The sequence below is a fragment of the Microtus oregoni genome, unplaced genomic scaffold (assembly GCF_018167655.1).
Source record: "Microtus oregoni isolate MIOR12 unplaced genomic scaffold, Mior012 000008F_ref0000371, whole genome shotgun sequence".
In the NCBI taxonomy this organism is placed as follows: domain Eukaryota; kingdom Metazoa; phylum Chordata; class Mammalia; order Rodentia; family Cricetidae; genus Microtus; species Microtus oregoni.
Genome location: NW_024543067.1, coordinates 54,201,924 through 54,204,289, shown reverse-complemented (window position 1 = coordinate 54,204,289; position 2,366 = coordinate 54,201,924). Strand labels below are relative to the sequence as shown.

The following is a 2,366-nucleotide window of genomic DNA, read 5'->3' as shown; positions in this document are numbered from 1 at the left end:
CATGAGTGTAATTGTGGGTCTCTTGGGAAATAAGGGTCATGAATCAGGCATAATACAATTTTCTCAGTCCCCTTTTTTCTAGTTAAATACTCTCCTTTGAAGAAGAACCTGCACATTCTTCTGACCTGCTTATAAGTCCACACTTCCTGAGCTTAAAGGGCCACTTTTTCTACTACAGAAGACTCAAAAACTTAATCACAAATCATCCTCTACAATTCACAAACTGGTGCAGGAAAGTTAAGCCTTTTATATAACTTCTTTGAATTGAAAGATCTGAAATCTCTGAATCTTAATTTTTTATCCAGATAGATAGAAAATGGAAAATAAGACTGATCTAAGTTTGGGCTGAAAAATGTGAGTACTGAATTCTAGGAATACTAATAGCCATCATTTTCTCCTTTGTATTATTTTTTTAAGAATTTTCCTTATTATTATTTTACTTTATTGAAGAGATTGTTTTTCATCTAATATATTATGATTAGTTTCCTGACCCAACTCCTCTCAGATCTTCCCCACCTTCCCTCCATCTGAATCCAAACCCTTTACGTTTCTCAATATATGATGGGCTTCAGCAAGTTTCTTTCTTTTCCTGAGTAAAAAGAATATTAAGTGAACCTGGCTGACAAAAACATTCTGGATGATCTGAGAGTGTTAAGAAGCATTGGCCATGGACTTGCAACATCTCCAGTGGAGATTTCCTGCATGGTCAGGATTCAGGCCTTCCAGATTCTTGACTTTGTTACAAAGGGACAGGAAATGTTCTTTTCCAACTTTTCTTTTTCTATTTTAGTTTTAGTTTGAGCACATCTTTTTCATTTGTACCACAACAGAGAATCTATAGCAACAACCAAAAATGTACTGTCCAGACCTCTCAATGCAATGCAAATTTTGTGGGGAGGGCTGTAGTTGGGAAGATTGGAGATGGGAAAAGGTGTAATCCTTCATGTATTCTTAATCTTGTGATATTTTTCAGAAATCATAATAAAATTAATTTTCAATTGCTTTCTGACTTAAGATAGTTTGTGGCTTCACCACCTGATTCTATGTGATTAGTGCAGCCTAGAAGAAACATTACTAACAAACTGTCACAGGTGGGAAGGATCCACGAAGAGTGCAGATCTTCCTCTAATGAAGGTCTATTTTCTTTGTCTACAGATTCCCTTAGAGAAGAATGGACTCAGTAAATGTCTCTCTGGTGACTGAATTTATTCTGATAGGATTAACAGATCAGCCTGAACTCCAAATGCCCTTGTTCTTTCTGTTCTTAGCAATGTATTTGTTCACTGCCTTGGGAAATTTGTGTTTGATAATCCTGACCGTGCTGAACTCTCACCTCCACACTCCTATGTACTTTTTTCTCTTTAACTTGTCCTTTATAGACATTTGCTACTGTTCTGTGTTCACTCCCCAAATGCTGATGAACTTCATATTAAGGGAGAATGCCATTTCTTATGTGGAATGTATGATTCAAGTATACTTCTTTATATTCTTTGCTGTATCTGAATGCTATGTGTTGACTTCAATGGCCTATGATCGCTACATGGCCATCTGTAATCCACTCTTGTATAATGTTGTCATGTCTCCTAAATTATGTTTGATACTTATGTTTGGTTCCTATTTTATTGCATTTTCTAATGCTGTTGCTCACACTGTATGCATGCTGAAACTAAGATTCTGTGATGCCCACACCATCAACCACTACTTCTGTGATATTCCTCCTTTGCTCCAACTCTCTTGCACGAGCACATATTCGAATGAGTTCGTAATTCTTGTTGCTGGGAGCATCAACATTATTATTCCTACTTCAACTCTCTTTATCTCCTATGGTTTCATTCTTTCCAGCATCATCCACATCCGTTCTTCTGAGGGCAGGTCCAAAGCCTTCAGCACCTGCAGCTCCCACGTTCTTGCTGTTTCTTTGTTCTTTGTTTCAGGTGCACTTGAATATTTCAAACCCTCCTCAGCAGGGTCTAAGAATGAAGGAAAAATCTCTTCTGTCTTTTACACCAATGTAGTTCCCATGATGAACCCATTAATCTACAGCTTGAGGAACAAAGATATTAAAGTCGCCCTGATGAAAAGCCTGAGCCGCGGTAACTTTTGATTGTACACAGTTGTCTTTATGACTCTTGGGTTTTTTGCACAAAGAAAGTTTCCTTTTATGCACAATGTTTCAACTGTATAATTTAACTCTGTTTATTGAAAATTCATTGTTTCAGTTTTTGAGAAAACATAATTTTTTTGGAATATTTGTGAAAACTAGACTTTTTTGTATCATAAAAAGAAATTTGAATCATCTGGATTAAATTCACCAAGATTTGCTATCTTCAATTTTTTTTACTTCCACCCTTTCTATTCTATTTCTT

General features: G+C 36.3%; 1 protein-coding gene across 1 annotated transcript; it reads left to right on the top strand.

The window, feature by feature from the left end:
* Nucleotides 1-1,171: 1,171 nt before the first annotated feature.
* On the top strand, nucleotides 1,172-2,104 carry LOC121451813 (olfactory receptor 8B3-like). Its single transcript, XM_041657577.1, has one exon. The coding sequence runs from the start codon at nucleotides 1,172-1,174 to the stop codon at nucleotides 2,102-2,104; it is 933 nt and encodes a 310-aa protein (XP_041513511.1).
* Nucleotides 2,105-2,366: the final 262 nt, after the last annotated feature.